The 12,802-nt window shown below is 41.0% G+C and overlaps 1 protein-coding gene across 1 annotated transcript in view; it reads left to right on the forward strand.

Moving 5' to 3' along the window:
* Window positions 1–10,955, forward strand: part of LOC122805627 (ras-related protein Rab-1B) — a gene marked incomplete in the record, with an annotated part of 407,618 nt that extends 396,663 nt beyond the window's left edge. The window contains 2 exon segments of the mRNA XM_044075889.1: window positions 5,064–5,195; window positions 9,271–10,955. Of these exon segments, the coding sequence (XP_043931824.1) occupies window positions 5,064–5,195; window positions 9,271–9,465 (327 nt within the window).
* Window positions 10,956–12,802: the final 1,847 nt, after the last annotated feature.

A 12,802-nucleotide genomic window follows, 5' to 3' on the forward strand; every position in this document is an offset into this window, starting at 1 on the left:
CTCATTGCCCCTTTCTGGCCTCTTCAAGTGTGGTTTCCCTTACTCCGACCTCACCTGTTACAACCTCCTTGGATCCTGGACGCTCGTCAGGATCTAATTTCTCACCCACAAGGGCTGACTCTTTCAAATCTATTCACTCTTCAAGCTGACAGCTTGGCTTCTCCACTTCTGCTAGTTGCCAGGCAGGAAACCCTGTCCTCATCCATCCGAGATATTATTCTGGCCTCGCATAAACCATCCCCCAGAAAACTTAACAGAAACTAATGGAAAAGATTCGCTATCTGGTCACATAATCAGATGCTAAATACTTTTTCAACCCCCACAGCTGCTATTCTTCACTATCTGATTTGTTTGACAATGGTGCATCAGCTTCCACCATTCGAGTCCATTTAGCAGCTGTTTCCAAGTTCCATAATGGTTCAGATGGAGTCCCTCTCATTTCCATCCGACTTTGCAAGACTTTTCTCAAGGGAATTTTCCATAGCAGACCACTTGTCAGGCAGCCTTTGGAGGCATGGAATCTGTCCCAGGGTTCTCCAGTCTCTCTCTACCCCCCTTTGAGCTAGCTGCGACATGTGATCTAAAATTCCTGTCTTAGAAATTTTTGTTTTTGGTCGCAGTCACTTCACCCAGACGGATATCTGAGTTACAAGCCTTATGCATGAAGTACCTTATGTACCTGATCTTCAATAAGGACAGAGTATCACTTCATACTAATCCGTCTTTTCTTCCCAATGTGGTTTCCAACTTCTCTATTTAACCAGTCCATTGAGCTCCCTGTGTTTTTTCCAAATTATTCAAACAAGGGCGAATACTGCCTGCATTCATTGGACGTTCATAGACAACTGCGTTTCTACCCGGAGAGAATGAAGTCCTTTTGGAAGTCAGACCAACTTTTTATTTTGTTTTCTGGTCCCAGTGTGGGGTGTGCTGTATCTAAAGTTACTTTGTCAAAATGACTCTGAGATTGCATTACCTTCTCGTATTCTCTTATGAATGAACCCAAGCCTGCTCAAATCAAAGCTCACTCAACTAGGGCTGTCGCAGCTTCTGTTGCCTTCCATTCCAGGGCTTTCATGGACTACATTTGTGCAGCAGTCGTTTGGGTTTAAACCCCATACCTTCATTAAGCATTGCAAATTGGATCTGTTCTCCAGGGGAAGAGTGGCCTTCGGCTCAATGGTTCTCAGGAATGTTTTTCCATAAGGGCTACCCACCTTCTCCAAGTAGCTTGGGATTCTGTCCCATCATTGATGAATAGGAAGAAGATTAACAACTTCAGATAAATAAGTTACGTCTTGCCATAACGTTCCATCTGAGTTGTTGATCTTCCAGTCATCACACCCACCCACCATCCCCCACCAAAGGCTCCTGGCGGATCTTCTGGGTCCTTGTGGTGTTTCAGGGTTTTCTGCACAGAGATGGCTTCTATCTTCCTGTTTGTTCTGTATATTGCATGCAAATTCGATCTGAGGTAACTGGGAGAAGGGCGTTGTGGGTAGCAGCTTAGCCTGAGAGTTTTTGGTGCACACAAGCTTGGTATTAGGCAGACTCTGTTCTGAGGGCTCGGAACCGAACCCATCAATGATGACTGGAAGAAGATCAACAACTCGGATGGAACATTATGGCAAGACATAACTTTGTACCACAATTACTTGTTCCATGCCTGTGATGTAAATAGAACCTGCTGGAGAGGTAGATATGTATCCCAGAGACTACCCCATCTATGGATCAGGCTGTCCATCCATGTTAAGCAGAGTTCCTCACTAATTCAATTCAAGTGCAACTTGAACAATTGGATGGGAAACCTGAAATTCATCCCTGGTTTGGCACCTTTGTCTCTGATGCAAACAGGTAACCTGTAAATAGTTTATCTCCCAGGCCCATGCTTACACTTAACAAAGGTGTCAGAACTCGTCATAGAGATTTGGGATGCATGGCTAGGCTTAAAAAGGCCTTTGTGGTAGTTAGCCTAGTAAACACATATGAACCTGTGAGAGCAGTGCTTCTGGCATTGCAAAACCTTCAAGCTTTTCTTCCCACCGTGACAATGTCCATCCAGATGGGCAACATGTCTGTTTTGTACATCAACAAACAGGGGAGGACCAGATCTTACCCCCTTTGCTATGAAGCCATGAGATTGTGAGAGTGGGCGATCTCTTCCAACCGGTTTCTGGTGGCAGTGCACATTCTGGGGAAGCCTAGCATTCTAGGGGACAGGCTCAGCAGAATCATTCTAATGCCTTACAAGTGGTCTCTGAATCCTTCAGTGGTGGATATGATCTTTCTAAAGTTGGGTCATCTTTGCTGCAGTCTCTTAACTTCTCCTTCCAATGTAAAGTGCAGCAAGTTTATCGCTCTGATCCCAGAGTCACCTAGATATGCTCTGTTCCTTACTTGGCCCTCCAGTCTGCTTGATGCTTGCCCTCATCTGCCTCTGATCCCAAATTTTCCTTCAGAAAGCACAATTGTTGAACAGAGTTATCCTCATTGCCCCCTTCTGGCCTTGCCAAGTTTGGTTCCCTAGTGTTTGGTCTCATCTGTTGTGTCCATCCTGAACTCCGGATCCAGTTCCGGATCTCATCTCTCACCCATCACGGGTTCCACATCCAAACTTAGTTAGCCTGAAGCTCTCTGCTTGGCTGCTTCATTTCCTTTGAAGGCTAGGACTCCCGGGCTCTCATCTCCAGTCAAAAAGATTTTGGTTGCAGCACACAAGGCCTCTACTAGGAAAATCTACTCCAGTAAATTGAAATGATTTTCCGTCTGGGCGTTTCAGCACAGATTGGATCCTTTTACAGCCTCTGTTGCTGCCATTTCTTATTTTCTAGCCCAATATTTCCCACAACAGGGCTAGTTTTTCTATGATTAAAGTTCAGTTGGAGGGCATCTTAAATTTTCATGTAGGAGAGAATTGTACCTTCTTGGCTTCTTCTAAGCTCTGCAAGGCTTTTTTGAAAGTTACATTTCTCCTTGGACTGCCAATCAAGGACCCTACAACATCCTTGGGATCTGACTGGTTATACAGGCCCTAGTTTCCCCTTTCAAACCTGCTGCCACTGTGGATTTACAGTTCTTATCTTGGAAGACAGCCCTCTTGGTGTCTATCACTTCTGCCAAGTGTGTGCTGCAGGCATTGTCAATTAAACCTCCTTATCTCGTCTTCCGTAATGACAGAGTGAATGTTCATACCAACCCCTATTTCTTGCCAAAGGTGGCCTCCGAAGCTAATATTAACCAGGTGATTAATTTGCCAGTTTTCTTCCCAAATTATTAGAACAAAGGGGAATACAAATTACATTTATTCTTCACCACAAAAATATTCCAATTCCGTTGAGTGCAAAGGATTTATTCTAAAACACTGCTGTAGGACTAAATCATGAATGTATATGGAAAAGTTTATTGTCAATAGTTATTTGTGCAATGATGAGTTTATAGTATTTAGTGTTTTTTATATATAATACTGTCTCTTTATTTAATCAATTATGTAATCAAGTGGGTGTGTTTTATTTTAGTATAAAAGTGTGAGTTTGAATGGTTAAAATCTTACTCTGTTAAAGACAAGTATGCCGAGGCGCTAGAGATTACATTGTGTATTTTATGTGAACAGCAGTGTTTTAGAATAAATCCTTTGCACTCAACGGGATTGGAATATTTTTGTGGTGAAGAATATTTGTTGTGCTTGATTTACTGTGGTTTTATTACAAATTACATTTACTTGATGTCCACAGTCAGATGCTCTTTTATTTGGATAGAACCAAAAATTTTCAACAGTCTGATCAACTTTCTGTATCCTTTTCTAAGCCTTGTTTGGGAAAGCCTTATTTCTAAAGTCACGCTTGCTCATTAAATTTCTAGCTTGCATTTCTGCGGCTTATTCCAAAGATTTGCCTCTACCCGGCTCTGTCCAGGCACATTCTACTAGATCAGTGTCTACTTCTGTGGGCTTTTGGTCCAGGGTTCCTATTGATGACATTTGTTTGGCTGCTACTTGGTCATCTTTGCATACGTTTATGTCCCATTGCAAATTGGGCATTCTCTCCAGGAGCAGGGCTTCCTTTGGCTCTGCCATGCTCTGGAACTTCATTCCATGAGGGCCACCCAAGGTTATTGTAGCTAAGGACTCTGTCCCATAGGTTGAAAACCAAATAAAAAACTTCTGATACAGAAGTTACGTACTTGCCATAACATTCCATCTGAGTTGCTTTTCAAGTCTTCAACCACCCCTTTCCCCTCTGCCTTTGGGTTGTGTGGTGAACTAGACAGATGCAGGCTCAGGCTTCTTCTTGGTCTTGGTTAAGTCTGGTGTTTCTATTCCTTCTGTGGTCAGGGATTAATTTTTGTGCTGTGGGTGGGATGGTGCTGTCCTGCAGCAAACTCAATCTGAGGGGAGGAGGGAGAGCGGGGCATATGGGTAGGGGAGGAACTCATATTTCAACTCCGATGCTGGAGTATACGGCAGAGTCTGATCCGTAACGGAGTCCTACAGGTTGAAGACAAATGAAAAGCAACAACTCAGATGGAACATTATGGAGAGTACATAACTTATTTTTATTGCTTAATACAACACTGTGTGGATCAGGCATAATACTATAAGAAGAATGTCCAAAAAGAATGTGCTGTCTTTTGCATGGGCCAATAACTTGAGCTCCGTTTCAAACCCATTGTGTTCTTTTATGGTTTTAGCGTACTGCCCCTCAGACCCAGACAAATACACTTTATCTCATTTTTCTGTCTTGTTTTTCTACAACTTTAGGGTGGTGAGAACTGATTGACTTTGTCCACAGTACTTTGGCTATGGTCATTTAGAAGTTTTTATGAGAATAAAAGTAGGTATAGTAGTTTTTCCTTGCAGATCTTTTCCCAAAGCTGTGATTAAAGTTGATGTTTTTTATATATTTAGCATGAATTGTTAGTCTGATTAAACACTGATCAGAATTTTTATTAAAAGGCATCATTGTCGTATCCTTCAGTGCTCTGCAGTAACCTTTTCAGAAATCTTATTTAATTGATTTGGATTGTGTGGATTTTAATGCCATGTCTGTGTAAATTGTCTTTTTCAGGAATCGTATAACAATGTGAAGCAGTGGCTGCAAGAAATAGACAGATATGCCAGTGAAAATGTTAACAAACTTCTAGTAGGGAACAAATGTGACTTGACCGCAAAAAAAGTAGTCGATTATACAACTGCAAAGGTAGGAAGAATAAATGCAGGAGCTGTGCATTCAATTAGAATTTGTGTTATGAGCTATAAAATATGCTTTTTCTGTAAAATGGTGGTTTCTACATAGTTATCTTTGCTAATCTCAGACATTCAGTTAATTGGGATCTCATCCTATTGGTTCCTTATCAAGACCTCTCTTCCCTGCTTGTCCCAAAATCTTGAGATCCATAATTTGAGAACAGCAGGAAAAGTGAGGGAACTCTGTGCAGCAGCACCTTTAGTGGCTACTGGAGGAGACCCTGGCCCTAACATTTTCATCCCTTTGGGGACTGACAGGTGCATTAATGTGTTAGGGCTGGTACTTGGGCCATTCCTGAGTTCTCCCATCTAACAGCTAGAGTGCACAGCATTTTCATGTCAGACTGTCAGCATAGCTCCAAATCCTCAACATTACCACTCTTCTTTGCAAGGAATACCAGGGCACCCCTTGAATTAGTAAGAATTGACCTTAGCCTTTTACTTGCATCTCACCACAGCTGTTGTATGATTATGAATGGCAGGTGACTCTACTTGGGTCAGCAGGGCTTAATTCCTCAATGCTATTGGGCCAGCTATCTGCTTTTCATGAACATCTCATTGCTTTACTTGTGCTTTAATGCAAGGCTTCCATGGAAAAAAGATAACCTCAGCATTTAGCTTGAAAGTAATTCAAGTTTTCCAACTGTTTAGTTAAAATCTGGTATTGGAACGGTTGACTGTCTCTTTATGGCTCCTGCAGTTGGGTAACTTTTTGATTTCCTGTTGTGCTGTCTACAGTTTAACACTTTTTTTTTCTCATCCCTGTGTTTAAGGGTACGGGCACCTCTTCCTTGCACCTCTTCCTTGCATACAACACACTGGATTAGAAGGGCATGCGAAGCACTTGTATTTAAGCCTTTTCAGTGGTTCAGATTTCAACCCTTGCATTTGTCAAGGTAACACTCCTGCATTTGTGCCTTAAATCATTTAAGCATGCCTGTAACCAGCAGTTCACTGCCATGAGCACCAGCATTTCAACCCACCTGTCTAAGGATAGGTGAGATGGAGAAAAGCTGAAGACTTATTGGGCTTCAGTCATGATAATGGTGGTTGAGGATTACAAGTGCAGGGTTTGGCATGAGGATTCTTTGTATGATTCCTAGACCAGTGCTGGAGCCTTGAGTAACAGGTAAGGCAGCTGAATGCTACACATCCATCACATCCTGTTCAGGCAAGTCCTCCCCTCAATGCAGCTGTCTCACGGCTTGTTCATGCTGCCGACTCCTCCTTAATTAGTGAGGGCTTGAGTTTGTTGCCATCATTATCCAGTGATGAGAGACTTGTGATACTTGTACCTCCTGACAACAACATTAGAAGGTTGTTTTGCCGTTTTGTTTGGTCTTTTCTGAGGTCAGTTGAACAGAGCAAGTTCAAACTTAGCTTTCTCCTTTGGAGCAGTCATTCAAGTTCTCCCTTGTAGACTTTATGGCAGTATTTGGATCCGAGGATGACTTTTTTCCAAGCCGCCCCTGATTTGTAGCAGGCAGTCTGGCCCAGGTTGATGGCCTACATAGTCCTTCCATTGCTATCAGGGTATGGAGGACAGGCCTAGGTGTTGGAGAGAGGTCTGTTCTCTTTGTGGTGTCTGTCCTTATGCAACAGGAGTATGCATTAAAAAAAATGTTCTAATCCTGGTGCTACACTTTGTGCAAAATGCACTCATCCTAGCACCAGTTGTGTTGAGCACTTATTTTTGCCTCTGCTGCCTACTGAGTAGTTCATTCTTTTCTTTGTCACTGAGGTAAGAGCCAACTGAGAAAGGCCTTCTTTCATGTCTACCATCAGGGGTGGTTTGGGTCTGGTTCTCTGGATTTTTAGTCCTGACACCAGTGTATATGTTCTCTCATGTCCAAAGGGTCGATATGCATCAAGCCTTTGATTAATACTGTGTGTGACGCGATCATTTAGCACAGCCCTAACACCTGCTTGCGATTCCCAGTCTCCACTAGAGATTCAACCACAGGGTGAGAGCACATGACCTTCTTCCCTACATCAGCTCCAAAAGGTGCATAAGCTAATAGAAACAGGGTCATTTAGCTTGTTAGGGATTTATCCTGCTGTCACCGGAGCTGGCTTTGTTGAGAACAAGTTTTATCACTACTGTTCCAGTTACTGACTTGTGGTGCTTTACTTTTGATATGCCCATATACTATACAAGCCATCTGACAGCTGGCCCACCCCATCCCAGAACTAAGCTTGGTTAAGATTCTCCCTTAAGGTCCTAGGAATGGAACTTTGAAGACCCAGAGGCTCGCCTCTCAGAAATGTACAAGGGAAATGAGTCTTGTCCCTTCACTGCAGTTTCTCCCCACTCTTTCTCAGAAAGTCTCTGGTTGATACATTCCTGTTTGGATTTCTTTGTCCTCCTCAACTTCTGCCAGAAAAACTTTAATGAGTAATCTGGCTAAGGAGAAAGAGGAGATTGAGTCACCCCACTTAAGGATCCTGTTGGTATGGATGCTAATTTTGTAACCTGGAAGTGCCTTTTTTACTACTACTACCACTGTTCCCAAGTAGATGGATGCCCCCCTCAAACTTCCTGGAGTGAAATCCATTAGGCATCCTGTCTTTGGTCCACTCTGGGTCCCAAAGACCACAGTCTTTTCAACTTACTATCTCATATGAAGTCTAGATTTTTGGACAGAATGGGCAGTTTTCACTGCTGTGTTGCTGCTAAACTTCCTCAATACTCAGGCTTCCCTAATGGACTAGATAGTGGAGAAGCCAGCAGCCATTTCTTCTGGAGTCAAGGAAGATCTGGTTAAGACCATTTACATTGACTTCCACACTGGGCTTTGCTGACACTTGAGAGCAGTCAACTTTTTTTCTCTTTTTGTTTTTACTTGAGTTTTAGGAGATGTGCTCACTCATGTTGGGAGGGAGAGGCAGGTTCTGGGGCTAAGTGCACATTCTAATACAGCTTGTGGAGTTATGGCTTATGCTGTTGCAAGTGATGTGTGCTGTTGAGTGAGGGAGTTAGTGATAACTTGTGGATATGGAAAGGAAGAGTGAAAACTCGGATGTCGACCCACTAAGACAAGTCTTCTATTTTAAATGATGCTGTAAAAATGCTTGTCTTTACTATTGCCAAATGTTTAAATACCCATTTAGAAGTCAGTCTGCTGTATTAGTGTAATGTATGAGTGACCTTGTATTTGACATCTAGTGAATCAGCTGCTTAATTTGTAGTCTGGTAACTGTGAGACCCAAAGGAGGGATTTCTTTAGTGTTGTGCTTTTCCTTTGGCTCAAGGATTCAAGTTAGTGTTGCAGTTCATTTGTGTTCATAGAGCATATCAATGCACTTTCTCTTTTCCACTCTTTGGATACTTGATATGTTTGGAGGGGATGGAATGTGGTCCTGTGTCTAGATTTGGTGATGCTGATTTACCCTCTGTTTTCATTGGTGAATTTTTCTCCATGTATGAGAGTGGACTGATCTGGTGCAGCTTTTCAACTAAGACCTAAGCTCTTAAGAACTTTGATTACAGGACAGCATAGTATAATGCAGGACGGAAGTAATATATAGTGTAGCAGTGGGTGGTGCATGGTGATAGTTGAGCAACTTTACAGGCACACATCCTGGATCTTTTAATGGTCTTAGTGTCCAGAATTTCTTTTGCCAAGCTGATAAAGTAAAGCAGAGAGGGGTTCTTCCACTGCTAAGTAAGTCTGAATTTTGCTGTTTTGAGTTAATGAATTAACTTTTTGTTTTTTTTAATAGTTTTTAGATTGAACAGAGAGTAGTGAAAGATGTACTGTGCAGCACTTAATGGTGGCCTGCACATTTCCTCCTGCAAAAATATATACTTACACTTAATGCGTTTTTCTTTTTCTTCAATTGTTAATGCACTCGCATAGTCACGCACTTGGGTATACATTTATCCCTTATGCTTTTGTTTGCTTTAGTGCAGATACACAGACATTTATTTTTTATTTGTAGCGATACTTTTACCTTTTGTCTTAGATTGTAGCATGTGTTTAATCATTGTTGCCAAATATGTATTATTATTCTTTTCTTACACACAGGAATTCGCAGACTCCTTGAGTATTCCATTTTTGGAGACCAGTGCCAAGAATGCTACCAATGTAGAGCAAGCATTTATGACCATGGCAGCGGAAATTAAGAAACGAATGGGGCCTGGAGCCACATCAGGAGGAAACCAAACAACCTTCAAACCTGATAGCACCCCTGTAAAACCTTCTGGTGGAGGATGCTGTTAAAACGGACAAATTAACAAGAACAGCACTGTACATCTTTTTTACCTTTTAAAAAAGAAAAGCTTTTGAGTCGATTACAACAGTTTGCCTACAGCTAAAACTGGAACCTAGGCTTATTTTATCACCATCTTCATATTGGTTCCTAGGACTGCTTGTGGGCAAGCAACAGTAGTCGTCCTAATCCAGAAAAACACGGAACTGCTGACATTACTTGATCTGTTTTAAACTTTGTCCTATTTCTAACATATGTGCATTTGTTAAGAGTGTGCAGTTTATCTTGAAAAATTATCTTGTGAAGGGTTCTTTTTAGGACATCAAAAGGGTAGATAAACACTTTTGAAATAATTCCCAGTTCTTTATGTATGTAATTAAGCATCCAGAAAATTCCACTGGTGGTCCCAGTTGTAATACTGGTCACTGCATTCAACTCGTATTTACATATGTGTACATATATATATGTATATACATATTATATATATAGATATATATATCAAGAGAATATAAAGTATTGGAAGTTGTATGACTAATTTGACCCTGATGGATGGAAAGGGCTAAACATCAGGATGTTGGATATGGGTTGAATTATGTAGTTTTCATATGATCATTTTTCATTGTTTAGTCTGTGTCTGCCCCCTCTCTACTGTTGCAGTTTGGGAGCTGTGTATTACAGTGTTCTTTTCAGAGTCCGTGTTGCTTTGATTTTATTCACTAGCTAAATCTCTTTCAGGATAGAAGAAAAGACTCACTTGCATGTATATATTAAAAAAAAAAAAAAAAAGAGGCAAGGGACGGCCAGTACTGTGTATAGTTGAGAAGCGCAGTCCATTCTTAGCGGTAATTTACATGGTCACAGTTTAATACATTACTTGAGTTCACTCAGATTAGGTTGTCGGTTGCATACATTTCACTTGATGGTCTCTTATGTGGGAGCGCTGAAACAGAGCAAAATAAATAGAAAATCAACCAGGACTCTTAAATTCAGAAGTTCATTTTTTTCTTTCTTTACTTAATCTCATGGTTTCATAAGTTCATAGCTAATTACTAGACTACCTGCCTTAATGGGCCATTCTAAACCTAGCCAGTTTCCCTCCAAAAGGTGAGAATCAAACACTGTAATTTGTGTCTTTTAGTCAAGCACCTTAACTATAATACCCAACCGCAAGTTGATTATTTAATGTTTGATTTGTTATTCAACAGACTGCTACAAAAAGTAATTTCTTGCTAGTACTTTAGTAAATGAGTAGATATTTGTCAGGGCACTTATTGTTTGACAGTCACAGTAATAGCAGAGATAATTATACTCTAATGTTAAGATTCACAAAGCAGCATTGCTTCTTGAAGCTGATGTTCAGGGTTGGCTATGTAGGTGACACATTGTAGAAGACATCCATTCACCAGGTGTGACCCGGTGCGTGATGCATGTGTTTTGTAGCATTGTAATTTTTTTGCTTAACTAGTATTTACAGCAAGAATATAAATTTATTTCAACAGTGGCCTTTTTAATTTTTCTGTGTGGGATTTTTTAAGACTTTAGTCATTGGCTGCAAAACTTTCAAGATGTTCATCATTTGATCACTGCTAAACTAGCCTTAGCTAAATGGATTATATCCAACATAGGATACAACAGCCGGTCAGCTTCCAGAGCGTAAGGACATGTTCCACTCTCTCAAACCATTGGCAGTTTGAGCAGAGCTGAAGAAAATTAGCAGCTTGGGCACCTAAGCCTTCAGAGTTTTATTGCCACCAAGGACCACTCCTCTTGCGGACTTGAGGATCGACAGTCGGCGCACTGTTCTCCATTGCTGGTCAGATAAGTTACATTTGGTGAAAAAATTTTCACATTTATATTTCTTGTCAGAAAAGTTTTTTCCCTCTGAAACTAAGCTAGGAAAATTTTATAAGACTGTCATGTGACTACTTTTTCCTGTGAAGTATGATTTTTATTTTTGTTAAAAAAAAAAAAAAAAAAAAAAAAAAGTTAAAACTTTTTGTTTTTTGTAAGTAAACCTAAATTATATTTGGGGGTTGTGGTAAGTTTTTCATTTTTTTTTCTTAGTGGGGAAAAATCGTCTTCTATTGCTGTCAGTCTTAACTTGGCTTCAGACTTAATTGTCAGCTTCACCATTGAACAGTATACCAGTTCCTGTTTTCTTTCTTTCAGCCACAAAAAGAATAACATTTCCAAAAAGCCTTTGCCCCTTTTAGCAGGTTACAAATTTCCCTCTGCAGTAGATAGGTGACTTAGCTGTGGCCATTTTTGGATATTCATACTATTTGTCTTATCTTGGTTCCCTCTAGTGTAGTCTCTTCGGCCACCATGGAACAGGAGGTTAGTCATCCTCTGCACCTGTTGAAGTACCCTTGGTGGGCAAAAATAAAACCACTCTTGTTGATCTTGGAGGAAAGAGTAGGAAATACCTCATGCCCCCCAGGGATGGTTTGCCTGTCAGATGTCTGCTTAAATAAATTCCTGTCAAAAATAAGCAGAAAGTTAAAAGGAGCACTCCTCTTTGGTTTCAAGGATAGACATTTGGCTAACAATTTTTCATTGCTAGGTAGATGAGTTCTCCTCGGGGGGGGGGGGGGGGCATTCCACATTTTGTTTTTATGACAGGAACTTAATTTTCTTGTACAATATGTTTTAAGCTAGGAATAACTTTGACTGTTACATGACTGTCACGTTTACTGTAAAGCATGACTTTCTCTACTTTTGTAGAATAAAGTTGTTAAAGCAGTTTGTTCTTCCTTACTAAAACTTGTATTAAATTACTAGTGCTTTATATTTTTTTGTGGAAAAATCTATTTTAATACTCCCCCATTTCACTGACTATAGCTGTCAGTCTTCCCCAGGCTTCAGGCATCATTTTCGGCTTTACCATGGAACAACCCACTGGTTCCTTGGTTCTTCCTTCCAGCCATAAAAAGAAAATATCCAGACAGCATTTGCCCCATCAGCAGGTTGCTGATTTGCCTCCGTGGCAGATGAGCGACTGTGCTGTGGCCATTTCTGGTTCCTCAGATAATTTCTTTTTCCTTGGCTCCCTCTGGTGTAGATGTCCTTCAAGGATGCATCTGCAGTCTGCCATGGACCGAGAATTAGAGGCATCCCGTGTCTGGAGTGCCCTTGGGTAGTGGAGTACCACTCTTATCAGTCTTGGAGGAAGGAGCAATGTTTGCCTCTCTCTTTATACTGAGATGTCTGTCCCAAGGAATAAATTGCCTGTCCGGAATTGGTCTGTTTCCTAGACCAATCCCTATCAAAAAGAAGCAAAAAGTTAAGCATTTGTCATCCCCTGTCAGTTTACTTTGGGCAGAAGTGATTAGGCTTGATTCAGGGTTT

This window comes from Protopterus annectens, chromosome 6.part1, assembly GCF_019279795.1.
Source record: "Protopterus annectens isolate FY-2018-M chromosome 6.part1, PAN1.0, whole genome shotgun sequence".
Lineage (NCBI taxonomy): Eukaryota > Metazoa > Chordata > Ceratodontiformes > Protopteridae > Protopterus > Protopterus annectens.